This window comes from Ursus americanus, chromosome 1 (genome assembly GCF_024610735.1).
Source record: "Ursus americanus isolate L20-20 chromosome 1, mUrsAme1.1.p, whole genome shotgun sequence".
In the NCBI taxonomy this organism is placed as follows: domain Eukaryota; kingdom Metazoa; phylum Chordata; class Mammalia; order Carnivora; family Ursidae; genus Ursus; species Ursus americanus.
In genome coordinates, this window is record NC_142127.1 from 55,333,399 (window position 1) to 55,355,269 (window position 21,871).

At 41.2% G+C, this 21,871-nt stretch overlaps 1 protein-coding gene across 3 annotated transcripts; it reads right to left on the reverse strand.

Moving 5' to 3' along the window:
* Positions 1–2,651: 2,651 nt before the first annotated feature.
* On the reverse strand, positions 2,652–21,833 carry PRKRA (protein activator of interferon induced protein kinase EIF2AK2). Of its 3 annotated transcripts, XM_045806204.2 has the most exons (8): positions 21,607–21,833; positions 20,887–21,056; positions 17,686–17,767; positions 15,506–15,584; positions 14,361–14,478; positions 12,217–12,311; positions 6,265–6,439; positions 2,652–3,319 (listed from the first exon to the last, which is right to left on the reverse strand). In XM_045806204.2, exons 1-8 carry the CDS (start codon positions 21,669–21,671, stop codon positions 3,162–3,164), a joined length of 942 nt encoding a protein of 313 aa, XP_045662160.1. In that variant the 5' UTR covers positions 21,672–21,833; the 3' UTR covers positions 2,652–3,161. The 3 variants fall into 3 exon arrangements, with proteins under 3 accessions (XP_045662160.1, XP_045662163.1, XP_045662164.1); XM_045806207.2 differs by lacking the exon at positions 20,887–21,056 and having other exon boundaries at positions 21,607–21,723; XM_045806208.2 differs by lacking the exons at positions 20,887–21,056; positions 21,607–21,833 and having other exon boundaries at positions 16,486–17,686.
* Between the last annotated feature and the right edge of the window lie 38 nt (positions 21,834–21,871).

A 21,871-nucleotide genomic window follows, 5' to 3' on the forward strand; every position in this document is an offset into this window, starting at 1 on the left:
GCCCATCATTGGATTTAGCCTGCCAAAAGAAGGGGATGTGGCCACCCTTGAATGAAGTGACTCTTTTCACCTTCTGAATGACTTCCCAGGGCTGATAGCCCCGCGGTGCCGCGGATGTGTGACTTGGATAGTTACACAGGGATCCATGCTTACAAAGGCCTCACCCTTTGTTTAATACTCTGCTGCCTCTGTCTTAAAATTCTTCATTTAATTGCCAATTAATCACCCTTTCTTTTGTTATCTTTTTCCAAGACGTCATTTGAGCTTAGCAGTCACAGTCAATTCTATTGTCCTTAGTTACTGTTTCACTTCCTGTTTCTCAACTGTCTGATACACTGTGCCCACCACTGGCATCCTATCCCCGTTCACTACTGGTCAAACTGTTAACAGCTGCACTGTCATGTGTGCAAGGGGATATCTGTGTCCCACCTACCACCATGGGGGAGGGTGGTTGTCTCATCCTGTAAGCCAAGGGGCAGAAGAACCAGCTCCAAAACCCAGTTCTAGTATCTGCTTTCTTGTATCACTTCTGGTATAAGTGTCATAGGTTGGGTTCCCTGGAAAGCAGATTCGGGGGTAGAGATTGGTGGGTAGGCAGTTTATTGGGGAGTGCTCTTGGGATTGCCACCTGGTGGGGGCGGGGGAGGAAGCTCCACTGGGCAGAGGGAGAATATGGGCTATGATGCAATCTCAAGAAGGCCTCAGCCGACCCTGTGGGGACGGGACCTCTGAAACTGGATGGACTTCCAGATTGTCCCCAAAGGGATGAGGGGACCATTCTTTGAATGCAGGCTGCTAGGAAGGGAGTGTGACACTGGGCGTGAGGGGATTCTCTGAATCAGAGATCTGACAGCTGCGGGTGGTCTGCCAGCAGCCCTCCCAGGGCAGGGGAAACAAGCCAAGTCCTGGAGGGGAACCTGCGTGGCAGATCACAGTACTCCCTGAGAGCAGGGAGGGAGGCTTTCTCACATCATGTAATGTCAGTCCACACTGTAACCCAGAAGCCTGTTATAGCGCTGGGCACACTCGTGTTCATCATTTATTGAACCCATAGTATCATCATATTGGACTATTGCTATCTTTATCATTTATTCATCACCTGGTGCCCGTCATGGGTTAGAACTGATGCCACGAGGATGTTTGTGGCAGAGCTGCTGTTCAAAGCCTATTTGGAAAATTCATCTAATGTGTTTAACGGGCAAGAATGATTTGATAGGTTGAGAGCCTTAACATAGGGGTGAGCGAGAAATGCTATTAAAGATCACCTGCTGGTGTAGCTAACACCCTAGAAGTTTCCAACAGAGGTGACATTTGAACAGTATCTTTAAAAATGCATATTTCCTCCAGAGCCAGAAGCAGGAAAAACCTAGGCAGCAGGAAGAGTAGGACTTCTGGGCGCCTTAGACTCAAGAGACTCATTTCATCAGTACTGTTTAGAACTGAATTACATTGTCCTTTCCCCTTGGATCTCCTCTTCTTCCAATGCCTTATGAAAGCTTTCCTCAATATATCCTTTCCGAAGTCAGCATTTTACTGTGCAGAAGTCTGTCATCTCTAGAGTTCATTACGCCCTTTCTACATTCCAGAGCATTCATAAAAACCTAAGATCAATCCAATTTTAATGACCTATGAGCTTCTGTTGATGCCTAAACTTTGTTTCCAGTCTGTGTAATCCTTAACATCATCAAAAATAGCACCTAAAATTCCATGATTTAATACAGATGATAACGTGAAACTAAGTGCTCTTCAGAGTTTTAAATAAGTTACATGCATTGGTTTTCCTTTATGATGTTGTTTTATTCTTCTCAAAGGATTCCACTCAAGTATGACTTTTTTTTCCAGACAGAAAAATACTTGTCATATACTTCTGCTGGATTAACACTTGAGATTGTCAAAACCTGCCTTTATCATTCAGAGCTCTCTGAAGTGTTCCGAGTTCTGAAAACAGGCCTGAGACTTCCATCTAATCTACAAAAGTAGCACTGTCGCCTGGTGCTGGCAGAGGGACCACTGGAGGGGTTCCAGGATGATAGAGGGAAACAGAAAAGCAAAAGTTAAAATTTGCTCCTGAGGCTGATCTCCTATCCTTCCAATCACCCATTGTTTTGCTTGAATCACTTGTAACTGAACTGAGTGCACTGGGAAGTTTTGTTTTTGTCATTTTACTAATGCTTTTTCACTGCTAACTCCTGTATGAGTGGTTATGTCAAAGAAAAAGACAACGTTGCATTTGCTTGGAGAAAATATGGAATGGACTCATCACATATATATTTGTACGTTTTTGCTTAGGCCATGGGTGTTTTTTTATTTTTTGAAGATTTTATTTATTTGACAGAGAGAGAGAGAGTCAGTGAGGCAGGGAACACAAGCAGGGGGAGTGGGAGAGGAAGAAGCAGGCTCCCAGCAGAGACCAGGGAGCCCGATGCAGGGCTCGATTCCAGGACTCTGGGATCATGCCCTGAACCGAAGGCAGATGCTTAAGGACTGAGCCACCCAGGCGCCCCCATGGGTGTTTTTTAAACTTTGACTTTCAGAAGTACCCTAGGGATAGGTGAGTACCAGAGCATCCATATCATGGCGCTCCCAAGAATGGCTACAAAGAAGGGGCCACGGTCAGGTCAGTAACACTTTAATAAAACGAGCAGAACCCGTTACAACAACAGCTCTTTATTACATGGATTCAAATGCACACCAGACCAATCCTGTTCCCTGAAATTCAGTAATCACATTCAATAAACGCCTGTGAGCGCGTTCTTCCAAACTCTAAGGGGCTTCCTCCGAATTCCCTGTACAAAGCCTTGCGCGAAGAAGAGGTTAAAGCACCAGTAAGAACGCCTGTTGCTAGCAGTAGTTTCGTTTTTTCGCCGTCTTCATCATCAACATACATGCAGTTTCTTCCCTGTGTGTACGTGGCGTTGTAACATGGGCGCTACACTCTGCCTATGGTACAAAGTTTATAAATACAATATACCAGTACAAAGTTGAAGCCGTTAAAAAGAGCTTGATAGCTACCAGGAGATGATGAAATCTGGAGTGTTGATGGAATCCATGAACGGAAGCAGAAACAACACACAAACGCAGACGTCGTCAACATATTCCTTGGGAAGGGACGGAAGGGGTGCTGCTTCTGTGCTCCCGAGGGCTTCCGGAGCTGCGCCCGGTCACTTCCTCTCCGCTATTATCTTTAAATACTGCAGAGCGTTGTGCGCCGCGTCGCTCTGCGCGTTGCCGCAGGAGATCCCGGAGCCGTGGCAGACCGTGATGGGGCTGGTGGAGAGCTCGGCGAGACACTGATACTGTCCGTTGGCGCTCAGTTCTTCTGTAATCATGGGTTCAAACGTGACAGTTAATGCCAAGTGTACGGAAAGCGGACCCTTTACGGCAACAAGTTTCTACGACAGTCCTCCTGGACTACAGACGAAATCTATGCTATGCTACTGCACTCCCTCACCATCTTTATCGTTCTTCTCCAATCTAAAACCAAAACACAACTGCTCAGCGCTGTGGTTCTGAAACACAGCTGCGCTTCAGAATCACCTGAGGGAACGTGAAAGAAATGCAGGTGCCTTGGCCTCACTCCAGCTCGCTCACTCAGAAACCCAGGGATGGGGTGGGAGTAGCCGGATTCTTGCCTTTTCTTTTTAAAGCTCCCAAGACCATTCTAATGAGGCTAGCTGAGCAGGCAGTGTTTGCAAATTGAACCATAGCCAACTTTTTTTTTTTTTTTTTTTTTTTTTTTTTTTTTTTTAGAGGGGAAGAGACCATTTGGCTAGAGAACTGGAGAGACAGTTTTTCACTGTGAAGTCTAGGGTCACTGTCGGGAGACATCTGAACCAGGAAATACATAGCTCAGGGCAAGACCTCTCTTCTGCGTTCATGTTCTTGCGTTCTACATCTGCGCAGATAGCCTAGTTCCATACTGTATACCCAATACCTAAGCTCAGGAAACAAACGTTCTTCTCATCAACGGATGAGTCCCTGTCACTAAAGATGGCTGGATGACGTAGGGGAAAGAGGCAGAAACGGATGAGTTACAATACGTTAAAAGTGGCCATGATTCAATGTTATTTCTACCAAAGTCAATATAATAGGAAATATCCAGATACAGTGGAGGTGCTTTAATGTGTGAAGAGGCTTTCTAGTTCTATCACCGAGATTTTTTTTTTCCTTTTAAATTGAGGTAAAATTCACATAACCTTAACCATATTAAAGTAATATTTAGTCCATTCACACTGTTGGGCAACTGCCACCTCTATCTACTACAAAACATTCTTATCATTTCATTTTCCCAAGAAGAAACACCATGCACGTCGAGAAGTTGCTTCTTCTCTCCCCTCCCCTGCAGCCCCCTGGCAAATACCAATCTATGGATTAAACTATTCTGGATATTCATTTAAGTGGTATCATATAATATAACCCTTTTGTGTCTCGCTTTTCACTTAGTATGTTTTTGAGGTTAATCCACGTTGTAGCGTGTATCAGAATTTCATTTTCATTTCTTTTCATGGCTGAATATTTAATTGCATGTATATATGACAACTGACTTATCCATTCATCCACTGATGGACCTCTGGGCTGTTTCCACCTTTTAGCTATTGTGAACAGTACTACTATGAACATGTGTGTATTTGTCTGAATACCAGTTTACAATTCTTTTGAGTATACATCTGGCAGGAGAGTTGCTAGGTCATACAGTAACCCATTTGAAGAGCTGCAAAACTCCTGTTTCCCACAGCAGCTGAACCATTTTACATCCCCACCAGCAGTGTGGGAGGGCTACAATTTCTCTACATCTTTGCCAACATTCGTTATCTTCTATTTTCTTCATCACAGTCATCCCAGTGGTATGAACTGGTACCTCACTGTGGTTTTGATTTGCATTTCCCTGATGACTAAGAATAGTGAGCATCTGTTTGTGTGCTTGTTGGCCATTTGTGCATCTTTTTTGGAGGATGCCTAGGTTCTTTTGAAGGTAACTGCATAGAAGTTAGCTAAATTAGCTGATTGTGGTTTTTAGACTGCTGTTCTATATTGAGAAGAACTACTTAGTTCTTAAAATTGGTAAGATGCATTTCAAAGGCCCATCTCAAGTTTCTTTCTTTTCCCAGATTCACCCATCCATAGTCCTGTTCATGACATGGCTTATTCATCTCTCTGTCTTAAAAGCCTTAAAAAATGTGGGTACTTAATAATTATTTACTGAATGGTCTCCCCTCAGCCGCCTCTTCTGACCACGTGTCTGTATTAAATTCCCAGGTTCTACATCATTCTCAGTATATTAAGACATTGCACCTGACCCATCATTCAATCCCAAAGTAGCAGAGAAAACCAGAAATTCTTTAAGCACCTAAACACCGGAGCTGGCAGCTCCTTCAAGCTGGTCCCCACAGCCCACCGAGGATGGAACAAGGGATATCAAATTCTTCACAAATTACACTGATGTAATCAGTTAAAATCAAGACACCACACATGTGTGTGCATGTGCCAGCTTTATAAAGCAAATTAAAATCCAAAGTGACTTGCTTTCTAATCTATCCACATTTATCTACCTAAACAATTAAGGGCTAGAGGAAATATAGAAGAGGATAGCTGGGGTGGAATAAAGCTATAAAGTACTTGTCCCACTGATCTCCTTAAATTGGCAAACAGTGACAAAGTGGAGAGAAGTGGTCTGGCCCCACAAACTTAGTGCTTGTTCCAGAAATGAGGCTCCTTTTTATTTGTCAAACTCTCCATGAGGGCTAGTTTAATAGACACTGTATCTGTAGGGACTCTTCCCCTGATCGGATTCTACCGCTAACCAGCTGCGTCCTCGCAGGCAAGTTTCTGAACCTCTCTGTGCCTTCCTTTCTTTCCTTACATGTAAGGATAATAAACCTACTTCACAAGATTACTTTGAAAATTCAGTGAGCTGAAATATGTAATATCCTTAAAACAGGGCCTGGCCTATAGTAAAACTATAACTATTAGCTACTGTTTTTTATTATTATAACTGTTTGGATGTTAACTATTAATATGTATAAGAATGGGACAGATCAGTGATATTACTGCTCTAATTTCATATATATAAATATATAAAAATATTATATATGTACATATATAATATGTGTGTGGGAGAGGGGTGTGTGTGTGTGTGTATTTATCTATCTATCTATCTATCTATCTATCCCTGGTCAATGAAATAAATTGTAATACAGGCTTTGTTTCTGAAATACATTTTAAAAAGAAACCAGTTTTGAGATAAGCCAAAGGAAAAAATCATACCTATATCCAAATACGTTATATTAAAACCTTGTTCCTTGGCGATTTCACTAAGTAGCTGGATATAATCTGTATTTGGAATACTGAGAAGGCTCCTTTTCAGTAAGTTGATCTTTTCACCAGGAGAATTCCTCAAGGAATGCCAAGTACATCCTAAAGAATGTCCTACTACATTTGTCTGAAAAACAGAGATGAAGATTAAGACTCGTAACTCAGCCTGAGTTCTAATGCTATGACATAAGTAAAAGTATTTATTAGACACTCACATTTAATCCTCTATAATGCCTCTTTAAATGGATACCATTTGGTTAACTTTCCCATTTTAAATGAGATCACGCTAATAAGCACACATTTAACAAACACTGAGACGTCAGAGAAAAAAGAAGCCCATGCAATAATATACCAGAAGTACTTAAAAATACTTCCATATAGGACAAAGGTCTCTCAGTCAAATTTTCTGATGACCACATTCAGATGTAGAAGATATTTTAAAAAAGATATAGAGGATATTTAAGAGCAGGATAAACCAACCTATAAATAACTGAATCTGCCTAATGGAGCAATTTACAAATTAAAATATAAAACAATTTTATCTTTATGACTTCTTGTATTAAGTACCAATCACTCTGACAGCTCTGATGCAGAAGACAAAGAAACCATAGAAAAGGTGCAATGTACAAGTTAGGTGTGAGAAGAACAAGTCGTTCAAATGAATGGCAGGACGTCATAAAGTTCTTACCGGACTTTTCCCGGAACCCAATAGAACTTTCTCCTTTTTCTCTTTTCTTTATTCTCCCCTATACCCTTCCCTTTCTACCTCTGTTCTTAGAATGCTTTACATTCCATGTCAGTTTATTTTTCTCAAATTGCCTTCATATATTATGCCAAGAAACCCCACAAACAACAACAACAACAACAAAACTATGGCCCTCTGAAGTAGGGCAACCTATCCACAGTCTTATTTATTAATGAGATGGACAGAGGTTAAGGGATTTTTCAAAAAAGATCACAAGGATGGCCAATATACAGAATAATCTGCAAAATTTGCAAACCAGAATTTTGTATTACTTGGTTGGAACTTTAAAACATTTTGTTTTTTAAAAATTGTAATTCACTGGGGCGCCTGGGTGGTGCAGTCGTTAAGCATCTGCCTTCAGCTCAGGGCGTGATCCTGGGGTTCTTGGATCGAGCCCCACATCAGGCTTCTCCGCTAGGAGCCTGCTTCTTCCTCTCCCACTCCCCCTGTCTGTGTTCCCTCTCTCGCTGGCTGTCTCTCTCTGTCAAATAAATAAATAAAATCTTTAAAAAAAAATGTAATTCATTGATAGAGTAATTGCAATAAGAACAAATAAATAATGAAGAATAGTCTCTTTTCCTTACCACTCCTTCCCAGAAGACATGTTTCACTCCCAAAAGGTACTTACTGTGAAAACTAGTTCTTCAATATCCTTCTATAATTCTAAATTCAAGCACACACACATAATCTTTTTATTTATTTTACTTCTTAACTTCCCGTTTCCTCCCTCACCCCCACCTTCTTTCTTTGTAGCTCCACACCCAACCTGGGGCTTGAACTCAGGACCCTGAGATCAAGAGTCATATGCTCTACTGACGGAGCCAGCCAGGCGCCCCCAGTCTTTTTAAACAAAAATGACAGCTTCCTCTTCTAGATCTTATTTTGCTCATGTCAATGCATGTATAGGCACTATATTTATCCTAACCAGTCTTCAGTTATGGCTTTTGGGTTATTTCTGACTTCTTGCTTTTACTAACAATGTTACAATAAAAATCTTTTGCACTTGGATGACTTTATCTGTAGAATAATTTCTAAAAGTAGAACTGAGTCAAAGAACACGTATGCTTTTGATTTTGATAAATATTTCCGGACTGATTTCTGAACCAATTTATACTACCATCAACAGTCTAGGTGGGTGCTTGTTCTCTGATACCCTCACCAACACCTGGGACTATCAAACTTTGTAGGTTTTATCAGTCTAAAAGGTAAAAATAATATCTCTTTAATTTCCATGACTGAAGCTGATCGTTTTTTTTTTTTTAACTACTTGTATCTCTTCTACAGGGTTATCATTTTTTATTGATGTGTAAGAGCTTTTTATAGGGTACTGAAAACAGTCCATTTACAGACCTGTGTTAAAAATAATTTCTTCTTTGTTTTGATTCTTCATTTTATTTACAGATTTTTTTTTTTTTTTGCTGTGTAATGGGTTTTATGGAGTTAAATTTATCAGTCTTTTATTACTTTACATCTTCTAGGTTTTAAGTTATACTAAAAAGGTTTCCCCTATGCTAAGAATTTTAAAAAAGAAAGTTCTTCCGCATTTTCTCATACTTGGTTTTAATTCTTATGTTCAAATTTTTGATCTGAAATTTATTTTGATATGAGTAAGGAAGCAACGTAAATACGTCACACACATACAGATATATACATCCTCCCCTCCCCTCCACGCCACTGCAAATGTGGCTGTAAGTTGTTTCTACATTATTTATTGAATAATCCATCCGTTTGCCCACTGATCTGAAGTCTCACTGTTGTCATATACTCTGCTTCTGTGTGGATTATTGTCTATACCTGGATTCTTTGGTGTGTCTTCTATCCCTGTACCCGTACATGTTTCAAAACACTGTAGTTTTAGAGTATGTTTTATTCTCTGGTAGGTATAATCAGTTTTCTTGGCTATTCTTGAGAGTTTATTTTTCCAGATAAACTTGGTAAAGCTGTATCAAGATCCAAGATGAATTCCGGTAGGTTTTGAGTGAGACTACATTACAATACATTTTCATATATTTTACAATATTGAGTCTTCCTACTGAAAATAGGTAGCTTTACATTAATTCAATTTCTGTTAAATCCCTCAGGAGAGTTCTGAAGTTTTTTTCACATGGGTCTGCACATTTTCAGTTTATTCCCCAGCACATCATCCTCTTTTCTATTATTGAAAATGAGATCTTTTTCATTCCACCTCTTAATATTTGTAAATAGAAAAACTATTGATTTTTTTCTAGTATACTTTTTTAGGACAGATTTTTATTTTGCTATAAAATGATCAGTGTTACCTAGTTTCATAAATTTTGTTAACACAACATATACCACAAAAAGTCAGAGAGTACAGAATTATAAAAGCAACAATCTTGAGCCTCCTTCCATCCCTACCTTCAGTCCCCTTTCCAGAAGCAATTTTTAACTCTCTTCTTTAATTATTCTAGTGGTTACCTTCATAATCCTAAATACAAAAAAGCTATTGATTTTATATATTAATTTTATGATCAGTTACCTTGATGAATTCTCTTATTCTAGCAGTTTTTCTTTTACAGGGACACAATCATATTATTTGTAGTTAATGATCATTTTTATCTCTTCTTTTTAAATTTTCAACCTCTTATTGTTTTCTCTTGTCTAATTATATTGATTGGTACTTCTAGAACAAGATTTAAAAAATGGTCTCAATGAATACCCTTGTCTTTCTTCTGAAATTAATGGGAAGGGATGTAATATGTAAACATGTAACTATGATTCTGATTTTTTTTTTCTGAGGTATATATTTTGAATCACAGTAGGGAGATTTAAATTTAAAATTTTTTATTTAAATTCAATTTAGTTAACATATAGTGTATTATTAGTTTCAAGGGTAGAATTTAGTGATTCATCAGTTGTATATAACACGCAGTGCTATGACATCATGTGCCTTCCTTAATGCCCATCGCCCAGTTATCGCATCCTCCCCCCCACCTCCCCTCCAGCAACCCTCAGTTTGTTAACTACAGTTAAGAGTCTCTTATGGTTTTCCTCCCTATTTTTTTTTTAATATTTTATTTACTCATTTATTTGTCAGAGGAAAGAGCGCACAAGCAGGGGCGGCAGCAGGCATAGGGAGAAGCAGGCTCCCTGCTGAGCAAGGAGACTGCCTTGGGACTCGATCCCAGGACCCTGGGATCATGACATGAGCTGAAAGCAGATGCTTAATTGACTGAGCCACCCAGGCATCCCCCTCTCTATTTTCATCTGATTTTACTTTTCCTTCCCTTCCCTTCCCCTATGTTCATCTGTTCTACTTCTCAAAACAACAGCGATATTTTAAAAGTGTTTACCAATGATTGCCAAATATCTTTTTGGCATCCATTGACTCTTTTTCTCCTTTGACCCATTAAGGTGATTAATTATAGTAAGAGATTTAGAGAACCTATCCTTGCATTCCTGAAATGCAACAGAAATATCCTTGCATTCCTGAAATAAGCCCAACTTGTCTATGGTGTATTATTCTTTTACTGTTCTACTAGATATTTTATTAAGGTGTTTCACTGTAAGGGAGATCCATAATTTTTTCCACTGGGATTTGCTATTGTCAGGTTTTGGTGTTAGTGTTATGTTGGTTTTGAAAAATAAATTTAGAAGCTTCCCCTATGTTATATATGCATTGCCCAGAAGAGTTTAAATAGCATTGGAAATGATTTCTTCCTTGAGGATTTAACAGAATTGACCTATAAAATCACTTATAAATCTATCTGTGCTCTGTGATTTTGGTGTCATCTCTGACCCAATGTTTTATGTTTTTCTACTAAGAAGGTAAAACCAAAATTATATTATTGTGTACAGTCTTTGACTTTTTTTCCTACAGGATGAGTCCTTATTTTATTATCATAAACTAGGACACCGCTATAGCCCTCACTTCTCATTCCCCACCTAATAAATCCTCAGATAATGTACGAGATGTACCTATCTATGAGCATCATAATCTCAAGTAATAGGTCATGTGGAGCTCAAGCTTTAAGCTCTATATTTGTTTGCCCAGCTGCCTACTCAGTATCTTAACATATTCCACAAACACTTCAGATTCAATATACCCTACTCAGTGTAGGTATTAACTCATTGTAGATATTAACTCATTATCTTCTCCCCCTCAAATCCCACTCACCTTCTGCGTTCCCCACATTATTGAATGGTACCACCATCTACTCAGGTGCCAATCTAAAAATGTTTATTTTCTCCTTTTTCCTTACTCCCCACATCCAATCAATTACCTTGCCCTATTCACTCCAGTTTTCTAAATAATTTTTAAACTAACCATGTCAACTGCCACTAGCTTAGTATAGGCCACCATCATTTCTCATCCATTTTCTGTAACCACATTCTATAGGTCTCTGAGTCTAAGACTCATTCACTCACAGTAGTCCAACCCCTTCTAATCCTGTCCTTCGCAGATTAAAATTCTTTAATGACTTTGCTCTACTCTCAGGATAAAGTTCAATCTCTTGACTATAGGAGTCCTGTCCAGATTTAATCCCTCTTTGCCTTTCTGGCCTCATTGTTTGAGACCCCCTCCTCCAACCCTATGCTCTAGCCACCGCAAAACCATTTAGGATTTCTAGATGGCATATAATGTTTTACTCCTGGTCTTTGTAGGTGTTCTTTTTTCTCTTTGGAATTCTTTTCCTCTGTTGTCATCAAGCAGGTCTTGGCTTAGATATTACCTCATCTAAGAAGTCTTCCTGAAATTCCCAGTCTTGGTTGGATCCTTCTATGTTCCCAAGCCCTCTCTGTAAGGACCAGTCTCTCGGGTTCTTTTCTCTTTCAGTAGGCTACGAACTCTCTAGTGGCAGAGACTGTCTTACTCACAGTGTGCACAGAACCTGGCACAAGTCTGGCACACAGTGTGAGCTCACTAAATGTTTGCTTTACTGTCAAAGTGAAGGCAAAAATGGCACTACTGGCTTATCATCTTTAGATCCCATTATGTGATTCTGAATTTGTGTCTCCCAAGGCCTCTTACCTGGTCACCTTGTGACAGCTAAAATTGGGGTCATGTACATCTGAACAGCGAAGAGAGTTTTTAAAATTACAACTCTAGAGTGTCTATACGACAAGGAATCTAGGGAAGTTTCCTACAGCAAGAGATGCTTAATCACGTTGACATCATAGGTGTCTTGATCATTACTCACTAAAGAAATGTGGTTCTCTGGAGAAATATTACTGAATTTGGCAAGAAATTTCTCAGCAGCGTTTCTCTTGGCTTGTTTTTTTGATGCCCCCTTTCCTAAATAAAAAAAAAAAGAAATGGTAGGTTTAGAGAAGAGATTAGATGCATAAAGTTTTTTTTTTTTTAAAGATTTTATTTATTTATTTGACAGAGAGCCAGCCAGCAAGAGAGGGAACACAAGCAGGGGGAGTGGGAGAGGAAGAAGCAGGCTCATAGCAGAGGAGCCTGATGTGGGGCTCGATCCCATAACGCCGGGATCACGCCCTGAGCCGAAGGCAGACGCTTAACGACTATGCCACCCAGGCGCCCCCATAAAGTATTATTTTTGATCAGAGAACAATTTCATGATTTTTATATACTATACTTTCGCTGATCTGACATCTTTGCTTATTGTGTTTCATACAACTATTAATTTTTTCTAAAGATTTATTTAGAGAGAGCGCATACATGAGTGCGGGGGGAGGGGCAGAGAGAGAGAGAGAGGGGGAGGGAGGGTCCCAAGCAGACTCCATGCTGAGTGCAGAGACTGATGCAGGGCTCGATCTTACAACCCTGAGATCACGACCCAAGCTGAAACCAAGAGTCGGGTGCTTAACCAACTGTGCTGCCCAGGTGCCCCCATACAACTATTAATTCTCACATTTTTGAAGGCATTTCTTTGACAGTTTATCTTTAATAGTTACACTTTTTGTTTTTAACAGGTATATTTCCCTGTCTAGCTTTAATGAATCATATTTGGTTTAATTCTGACCAAGTATTCAAATTTATCAAGGTACATTTGAATTACAGCTCTTATCTCTTAAAGTCTACTTCTTGCTTACAAACTTCTATAAACTGATAGCTATGAGGAATTTTTCTTTAACGTGAGTAAGACACGCAAAGGAGATACTGCAGTTGAAAGACACTATAAGTATCATCTGCGTCCATGCTTTTTGTTTTACAGATTTAAAAACTGAGGCCTGGAGAGACTAAGTAATTTGCCTACCCCCACAAACCAAGGGTGCATCAAGAATGGATGCCAGGTGGGGTGCCTGGGTGGCTCGGTCGCTTAAGCGTCTGCCTTTGGCTCAGGTCATGATATCAGGGTCCTGGGATCGAGCTCCATGTCGGGCTCCTTGATCAGTAGGGAGCCTGCTTTTCCCTCTCCCTCTGCCCAACTGCCCCCCCAACACACACACATGCTCTCTCTCAAATAAATAAATAAAATCTTTAAAAAAAGAATGGAAGCTGGGGTTCCCACTTCCGGTCCAGTGCTTTCTGCATTGGCCCGCACTGCCTCTCAGGGCAAATGGATGCTGATTACTTGAAACAGATATCTAGCCTATTCCATTTCATGTCATTTTAAGAAAGCTAGAGAAGTTACAATAGGGACCCTCAGTTAGTACTCTATTAAGTGACTTTTTTTGCATAGTTTCTGGCCCTTACAACATGGAAGTTGCTATCATTCAAAGGGATAATTTCTACTTTATTTTTATCTCATGCTATTTTTTGCCATCTAGCCTCTTACTAATCATCTTGTTTTCAAATGTGATCTTCTAGTCCTCCAATCTTCTAGAACAGCTGTTGAAACTTCCAAGAAGAGATTTACTATTGTTTTTTAAGTCACTAACACATCAATGCAGGCTATGTAAAGTCAATTATTTACTTCTTTCTGTTAACAAGCTTTTCCATGATTTTTAAAAATATCAAATTAAGAAGCATAAGTATTCTTTTTTTTTTTTTTTCAAGATTTTATTTATTTATTTGACAGAGAGAGAGACAGCCAGCGAGAGAGGGAACACAAGCAGGGGGAGTGGGAGAGGAAGAAGCAGGCTCCTAGCAGAGGAGCCTGATGTGGGGCTCGATCCCATAACGCCAGGATCACGCCCTGAGCCGAAGGCAGACTCTTAACCGCTGTGCCACCCAGGCGCCCCAAGAAGCATAAGTATTCTTAAGCCAAATATTTATACTTATTCAACTGTAGAAAGAGACAGTAGAATAGGAGTGTATCAATTTTTCTCCCCAGAAATATTTGAAAGGATATCACAACAGAACTTTCTATGTTCATTCATCATCTGAAAATATTTCAAATGTCTTCAGGTTATGAGAGTAAAAAGAAGTAATTACCAGTTTCCATAAATGACTCTAGCCTGCAAATTGTGGTATATTCTCTCTTATGTGCAGGTCCTCCCTCTTGGGAAAGGGTATATTCAGGAAGTCTCCAGCCATGATGAATAGCCAACTCCTAGAAAATTGAGATGAGGCTTTAGTAGTAACTTTTATTATGCAATGGCTTAGTCACATAAATGATACTCTTTCATGATGTTGATCCCATTTCTATTTCTATGTTTGAAAAGAATAATGATATTCTGCAATGGAAAAATGGGGGAAGACCTTATATTCCCCATAAATATTCCTGCATCTTATATCTTGCAAGCTCACAATACCAAAACTGAAGCAGTTTACTGCTAGGATGGGAATGGTGTTCTTCCATTAAGACATAGTGAGCAAATATCAAAGAGTCAAAGAGAAAGAGGAGCTACTATCGCCCTCTTGGGGAACATCTACAGGTCTCACTGTCATCAGTTCCTAATGCCTCTCCCTCCTAGTTGCAGACTTCCTGCCCACAGCCGGCTAACTACTGCACTGGAACAAGAGCAGAGAGCAAAGGCAGCAAACAAACAGACTCGGACAAAGCGAGGACAGATCAGGGGAAGAAAACTAAACAAAAAGACAGCAAGAAAGGGACCAAAGGACGGGCTGGATAATGGGGAGGGGAGTTGTTCAACAGAGCACATGGATAATCTGCAAGAAGGATACTCTGCATGCAAGATTCAAAGCCGATTTTTTTTTTCCTGTAGAATAAGCAAATAGACTACTACTTTCTTGAGGCAGGTTACCCAATTTGGGTTCTTCATAAAATCTTCTGTCTTAACAGAAGTAGAAAGAGGTTTGTCACAAGAGTGGCAAGAAATATTCTTAAAGTATAAAACACTCTACCCATGTGCACTGGGGTCCTGTTGATCTCAAATGAGAATTCCACAAACCAAAGGCAGATACTGTATATGGAAGAAAATCCAAAACGTAAATAAATAGGAAAATAATTTCAAGTTAGTGCTGTAATATCTAATGATCATAACCAGGAAAACAAAATATTATACCATCTTATCTTTAAAAAATTCAGTCCTTGTTTCAGCCTCATCATATTATCAATTTATGACATCTTTCTTCAACAGACAAAATGTTATGTAAGGAAAAACCGTGTGACTTACCTGTAATGAACCAATAGGGTTAAGCTGGTTCTTTGGTTGCTTAGAAGGGTCAGGCATTAAGGGGTCAGGAACTGCAAAGCTAAACATTTTTTAAAATGTTATGAAACAAAATAATTTCCCCAAAACCATTCAATAATGACAAGCATTTCTTATTTAATCCTCGATGCCTCTGCTGTTCTCCATGGAATGCCCTTCTCTCCCACTTCTATGAGAATATGACCTACCCACTATCCAAGGTACATCTCATATGCCACTTCCTCTAAGAAACCTATCCTGTTACGTGAATGGAACATAATTTCTCCCTCCTTTGAACCATTATTAATATTTAGGTTGACCCTTTCTTAGGCAAATTATTTTACTGTAAGTTATACACTCTTACAAATACCTGTAACTTGTCCATCCCTCACCACACCTCTCCTGTGTTCACACTGTAAAACCCTGCATCACTTACCTTCATAAGCCTTTCAGGACTGTGCATATACAATAGGTGCTTCATCAAAACGTATTTAAATAAAGCATACTACTGTTACAACTACACAAAAAGGGAAGACTAATAATTGGGAAATTTAGCCTGGTAATGTGAATGATACAGATCACAAAGTTGTTTTTTCACTCAAATAATTATGGAAGAAAAATCTGTTTGAGCTATCATCTGTTCTATGCTAGAATAATCCTCCTAAGATTTGTATGTATCCTGCATCAAATAGATGGCCTGCACGAATCTGGTTCCAGCATGTGGGGACTACGATTAGGGAAAAAGAGAACTATGTCTTCTAACTAGTCTGAAATTACTAATTAGTGAGGTGCTGACTGGTTAACACTGAGTAAAGCTGCATTCAAGGTCACTACCACTAGGCGACTGAAGAGTCATCTCTTCCATGACCAAAGAGGCTCAGTTATTGCCGTTTCTTCAGGTTGTTTTTCCACCTGCCGGGATCTCAAGCTTTACGTAGGCTGATGAGATATGAATAGTCACTTACAATGCTGCACGCCGAAGCTACCCAAATAATTGTGATGGAGATGTGAGAAAGTCTCTGTATTAAATCAGGCCACTTTAGGCCTGATTACAGCTTAGTAATTCCCATCTTATCTGTCAAGAAGCACAAATATATAGTAAAGTTTGTTAGCCTTTTTTGCTGACAAAGTGAAGTGCTCATGTGCAGAAAGGACACTCTGTATGCTCATTTCTACAAATATACTCAACACTTCGGGTTGACCTTTGGGCTGCACAGAAATAGCATGGTCATCACCAGCAAGGGGGGAATCCAATACCTGCCAGGCCATTTGGCATGTCTACAAAGCCAGCATAAATCAACTATAATGTATGACCCCAGAGAATCAAGCATCATTTTGTGAGATCCCAAACGTGTCAACGCTTCATTCTAAACTACTCAAATGGTTTGGAAGGGCTTAGAAAGGGGGAGGAACACTGCATGAGAACCTAAGTACATGCTAGACCGAAAGTGTTGAAGCTGGAGAAAAACCCTCCTAAATTCCCACGGGCCTCTGCTGTCAGCTCTGAGCAGGTACACCAGACTGTACTCCAGGAATAACTGAGTGCATGTAAAGAGAGGAATTTAAAGGCTCAGCATGCTCCAGAATGTGTCCATTAGAAACCAAAGACGGCATTCTATGATACATGAGATGCTCCAGGACCAACATTCTCCAAAAGCACCTGAAGTGACAACAAATTTATTTTGGAAAAATACCATCAAGCGTTAACATCCCACTAAACACCACTTAACATCTTCTTGTATTTTGTATACATTCTATAATAAAAGGAAATCTCTTTGTCTCCTTCCAAATTAGAATCTTCCCAAGAATATTTTCCACTGATCTTTTTCCACTTCATAACTTATTTTATGTAGTGCAGAAATTATTACAGTCTTAACACAGTAAGCTATCTGCCAGAAAAACTGGGGTTTTCTACTGTTGCATCCCATTGAGGGGGAAAAAAAGCCTAGTTCCTGAGAGCTTTCATTTAACAGTTAATTGCCGGATTGAATTTCTTAAGGATAAAGTTGTCTTTAACAGATGACAGGTTTTCACAAGGAAATGGAATTTTAGAGCTAGATACTAACAACTGTTCACTTTGTTGCTTTTGTGAGCATGTTCAAACTTTTAATCTTACCTCAGCCATGATATTTTTGAGCTGCAGAATATAAAGAAATTTAGCTCACCAAATACTTGCATTGGCTTTCAAAATGTTTATGGCAGCCTCTGCAGCTCTGTGTTTCGCCAGCTTCTTACTTGTACCTTCACCTGAATTAAGGTTAAGAAAAAAATGTCTTTATGTGCTGTGAAAATGTGAGGCTTGCAGAGACATTTGGATAATGCAAAGCAGTCACTACAGTTCTTCTATACATACACACACAAAGGTAACAAAAATATATACTATGTACTGTAACAAAATATTCACCACAGGAAATTCATACCTTAAAAACCCACAATTTTAAGTTTTATGTATCGAATTCTACATACACCTATATTAAAAAATCCTTGTGTATATTTGTTTATTACATACAATGGTAATAAAGTAGACCATGTCATACTTCCTGAAAAAACTGCAACTTAGTATTTTACTCCTCCTTATTCCTAGACAGAGAGGAACTTCTTCCGCGACAAGAAGTCTCCTTTAAGGGAGCCACTTATAGCAACACTGTTTGACAGCAAAATGTGCACAATTTTATTCTAATCGTCTATCGTATACTGCATTAAACCCCTCTGTTTGGCTGAGCAGTCCTGGCTACATGTTGGTACAGTGGCAGAAGGTCTATATACGGAACGTGAGCCATTACGTTATGTGTCTTCCATACAATCTGTATCCCTTACCTAAGTAGCTAACAGGGAGGCAGGGGATAGGCCTGACTCATCACCGAAACCGCAGCCTAATTTCAGTAAGCCATCACACCTGTTAAATGGTAAATTTAATCTTTTTCCTTCTGAGTTCAAGCTAGGTGCTGAGCACCTTTCAAAAGTGGTACCAGAGTGCTGATGTCCATTTCTCTGGTGTGGAGGAAAGAAACAGGATATGGGATAAATTTCAGCCGTGACTCTCAAATGTCAGAGGACATACAAACTATACGTGTTTATCCACTAACCTAGGGACTTAGGGCTACAGAGCAGTATGAAACAGAATCCCTGCCCTTCAAGAGCACACAGCCTAGTGCGGGATTTTGTAAAGAGGCATCTGAAATACAGTCGTATGTGTTACAATCGGCCTAAGTACAGGCTGGAGGGGAAGGACACCAAAGGGGCAGCTCCCCTCCTCTTGGCAAGGATTCAGAAAGGTTTCAGGAAGGAAGAGATAACGGAACGAAGACATAAAAGAGCAGTAAAAGCTAGTAAGGTGAAGAGAGTTGGGGGTTAGGAAGAGCATTCTAGGCAGAGAAAAGAGCACCTGCTAGGGCTCAGAGGCAACACCAAGCTTGGCATTCTCAATACCTCCAAGCAGCTGGGGAGGTAAGAGCTTAAGGAAACGAGTTTCAAGGTAAAAGGCTACAGGGTTAGCAGGGTAGGAAGAGAGGTCAAACAACAGTCTTCTAAATTTGTGCTTCTCAAACTTTACTATGCATAGGAATCGCCCGTGACTTTTGTTAAAATGCATCCTCTGATCCCACAGGTCCAGTGTGGGGCCTGCTATTCCGGAGCGTTTGCATCAAGTGCCCAGGTGACAGTGATGCTGTCGATCACATCTCAAGAAGCAAGGTCATTAAGTCATATTAAGAAATCTGTATTAATCAGAGGGTGATGGGCAAACCACCAAACGGATTTTAAGAGCAAAAAGCACATGAACAGATCTGAATGTCAGTGTCATACGGAGAATGGACAGCTGGAGACTAGAAGCTGAGAGAGCAGCAGCAACACAGCAGCTGTGGTCCAAGTGCGAGACGACGGCGGCCCAGACAGCAGCAGTGGGAAGACAAGCAGAGCAGGCAGATGCCAGAGCTGCTTAAGAAGTAAGACTTGGTGAAAGAGTGGGCAAGAGGCAGAGGAAGGAGTTACGAAAATGAAACCCAACTTTCTGTGAGCAAATGGGTGATGGTGGTGCCTTTAGTGAGCTAGGGAATGCCAGGGAATTGACTTGCGGGAAACGAGAGGGATTCAGTCTGGGACAGTGAGAAGCTGAGGTGCTTTTGGGTCATCCAAGTGAAGATAACCAGCAAGCACGGGTGGATGGACTGTTCCATAACCGGACCTGGGCTGAATGAAGACAGATTTCAGGATATTCGGCCTTTAGATAGCATGTGAAGCTGCTATCTAACCTCACGTAGGAAGTCAGGGCAGTGCAAGGACAACAGGGGACCGAAGCTGAACGCTGGTTGCCATAGGTTGTTAATCCCTGGCCTAAAACACTTTGAAGGGAAAAAGACTACTTCGTTTCCTAAATTTTCACTGAATATTTAAAACTAGACCTGCTAAAGGTGTAATGCAACGAGTCCATGGTTCATTAAACTTCCAGCTAGCACCTACAATCCACCTGCCTCCTATAGATAAAAAAGAGCCTCAAAATTTTCTTAAAGTCGTTTCAAAGAAAATAGTGGAATCCAGATTTTCAGGGACCTAAACAAACGATGCCTTTAGATTACCAGATGGTGCAACTCCAGCGTTCCTGTTGAATTGTTTTCTCGGCATTCTTCCGAATTAAATTTAGTATTCATCATTTTTTGTGTTTGCAGTTAAATAGGTACATAAGAAACAAAATGCCTACATTTACAAATGGCAATTTTAGTTATCATTTGTTCAAGCTCACAGACCATAAGGGGAGTCTGAACTCTGAAACTTCATTGCTATGTGACTTTGGACGTGTTAACTGATAATCTCTCTGAACCTGTTTCCTCATGTATAAAAAAGGAGATGACTTCTTACTAAAACCCGTACAGTGTTAGGAACTAGATGGTGCTATGAAATATGGTACTTGAGCCATTGTCCTCATTTTGCCTGGATACAGAATCAAGTGTGGTACAATGGGCCCAAAGTGCCAGATGAGTCCATACAAAGAGGGGAGAGATTCAGAAAATTCTGGGCTCATGTCTCCTGGCATCTTCTATAATCTATGAAACTATGAAACTTGTCAGCACCTACTCATCCAGCTATGGTTGCTCCAAGAACCTTTCCTGATTCTCCCTAATTCTTGAAAGAACCCTAGGAGGATCCTAGGGCATGTTTCTGAGCTTCTCTTGGTATCTGGAGAAGAGAAAATTAGGGAGAGAAGCAGATGAAGTTGGAAAGTCTCCATGACCTGAGATGAGAGGTCTCAGTTTCAAGAGCCTGCTCCTCACAGCTGTCCCTGGTAAAAAGGGCACTTTTCCGAACTGAAAAGCAATACCAAGTCTTGCCGGCCAACCCACATGATCATGGGGTTAATTGTGCATACACACCTGTGCAGGTTATGTCACCAACGGTTACTCTGAAGGTGAAAGTGGGTACGTGTATTTGCACATTCGATCTTTCACATTCATAAACCGGGATGTTCTTGGTCTTCATGCCGTATTCGTGTAATACCTGAATTGGTGTTTTCCCTGGCTTAGCTGTAATCATCTTCCCCAAACTGCAAAAACCAGAAAAGTGTGCTCTGCATGCCAAAGCGGGGAGGAAAGCAGAAGCATACAGAGGCTAGTTTTGACTGTCACCAACACTGATGCGGGAGGCGCCGAATCTCCTCTGCGGCCAGCGCCTGAGATGGCAAAGCGCACCAGTCTCCCGGCCCCGCTGCGGCGGGCAACCGGCAGGGTGAAAGAGGGCTTTAGGGAGATAACTTGAAGGCGGGTAGGAGGGATACCGCGGGGTTTCGGGTGCTGCAACCTCTCAGGACCAGGTCCACATAACCCCCTTTCCGGGTGGCGGCGGCGCGCCACCTTCGCCCACCCCGCGCGCAGCCCGAGGCCGCAAGAGGGGCGGGGCCAGGCCGCAGACCCCAGACCGCGCGCGGCCGAGAGGGCGGAGCCGAGTGCCCCCGGGTCCGCCCGCAGCCGCGGGGACAAGAGCTACGGGAAGGGGCGTTACCCAGAATGCCGCTGGAGAGCGGGCTCCCCCGCCCCGCCTCTCGGCCCACCACTCCCGGCCCTGCCCGGCTCTGCCCCGACTATTCGGGTGCTGACCTGAAGGTCCCGCTGTCCTCGCGCTCCAGCGGCGAGGCCGCGGCGCGATGCCTGCTCTGGGACATAGCGAGAAGGGACAGCTTGGCGGCAGGTGGAAGAGCGGTGCGGAGAGATGTCCTCACTCCCCGGGTCGGCCGGTGCCCAGGAGGAGCGCTCCAGCGCCGCCGCCGCCTCCTCGACTCCCTCTTTCCTCCCGGCTTGCGTCCCTCTTGCGAAGGGGCCGGACGGAGGCGGAGTCTCGGTGCAGTAGCGCCGTCCACGCCCC

Excerpts from the sequence above, each read along its gene's own strand:
- PRKRA (XM_045806204.2), bottom strand. The coding sequence starts at position 21,671 with ATGTCCCAGAGCAGGCATCGCGCCGCGGCCTCGCCGCTGGAGCGCGAG. Across the intron at positions 17,768-20,886 it reads TGGTGACATAACCTGCACAG|GTGAAGGTACAAGTAAGAAG; the intron begins GTGTGTATGCAC and ends ACCTTAATTCAG. Across the intron at positions 3,320-6,264 it reads TATAACGTATTTGGATATAG|AAGAACTGAGCGCCAACGGA; the intron begins GTATGATTTTTT and ends CCATGATTACAG.